General features: G+C 32.8%; 1 protein-coding gene across 1 annotated transcript in view; it reads left to right on the forward strand.

Moving 5' to 3' along the window:
* MKLN1 (muskelin 1, intracellular mediator containing kelch motifs) overlaps positions 1-549 on the forward strand; it is a 127,568-nt gene that overhangs the window by 29,399 nt on the left and 97,620 nt on the right. Inside the window, exon 4 of the mRNA XM_012659562.1 lies at positions 272-349. Coding sequence (XP_012515016.1) covers positions 272-349 — 78 coding nt within the window. The remainder of the gene's footprint in view (positions 1-271; positions 350-549) is intronic.

The following is a 549-nucleotide window of genomic DNA, read 5'->3' on the forward strand; positions in this document are numbered from 1 at the left end:
TACAATAATGATGGGAAACATAAGAAGTTAAATATGAGCTGCCCCTAAAGCATTTTCTTTATGTGGTTATGTCAACTAATAGTTTACTGTTTATATTTGGTTTAGAATGAAGTGAAACTGAAGTGATGCATATTTTAAGAAAATGTGGTGTTGTATTAGTGACATTATTAATTTCTCTTACTATAGGCATCTACATTTTAATTTTTTGTCTGTAATTAAAAGTGTGGGCTGGTTAAGGTGTAATTTCTTTCTCATTCTTTGATATTTGCAGATGGCTTGTTCAATCAGTATATTAGTCAACAGGAATACAAACCACGATGGAGTCAAATCATTCCCAAAAGCACCAAAGGTAAGCCATATGTTCTAAGTTGTGGTGCTTTTTCTTTACTATCTCAGTCTTCAGTTTTCTGAAGATAGCTCCAGTGTCATAGTACTGTGTTAATAAAAAATAGATGTTTAACCTAATGGGTACAATGCACACTATCTGGGTGATGGACATACCCATAACTTTGACTCAAACTGGGCAAAAGTAATTAATGTAACCAAAAC

The sequence above is a fragment of the Propithecus coquereli genome, unplaced genomic scaffold (assembly GCF_000956105.1).
Source record: "Propithecus coquereli isolate 6110/MARCELLA unplaced genomic scaffold, Pcoq_1.0 Scaffold620, whole genome shotgun sequence".
NCBI classification, from domain to species: domain Eukaryota; kingdom Metazoa; phylum Chordata; class Mammalia; order Primates; family Indriidae; genus Propithecus; species Propithecus coquereli.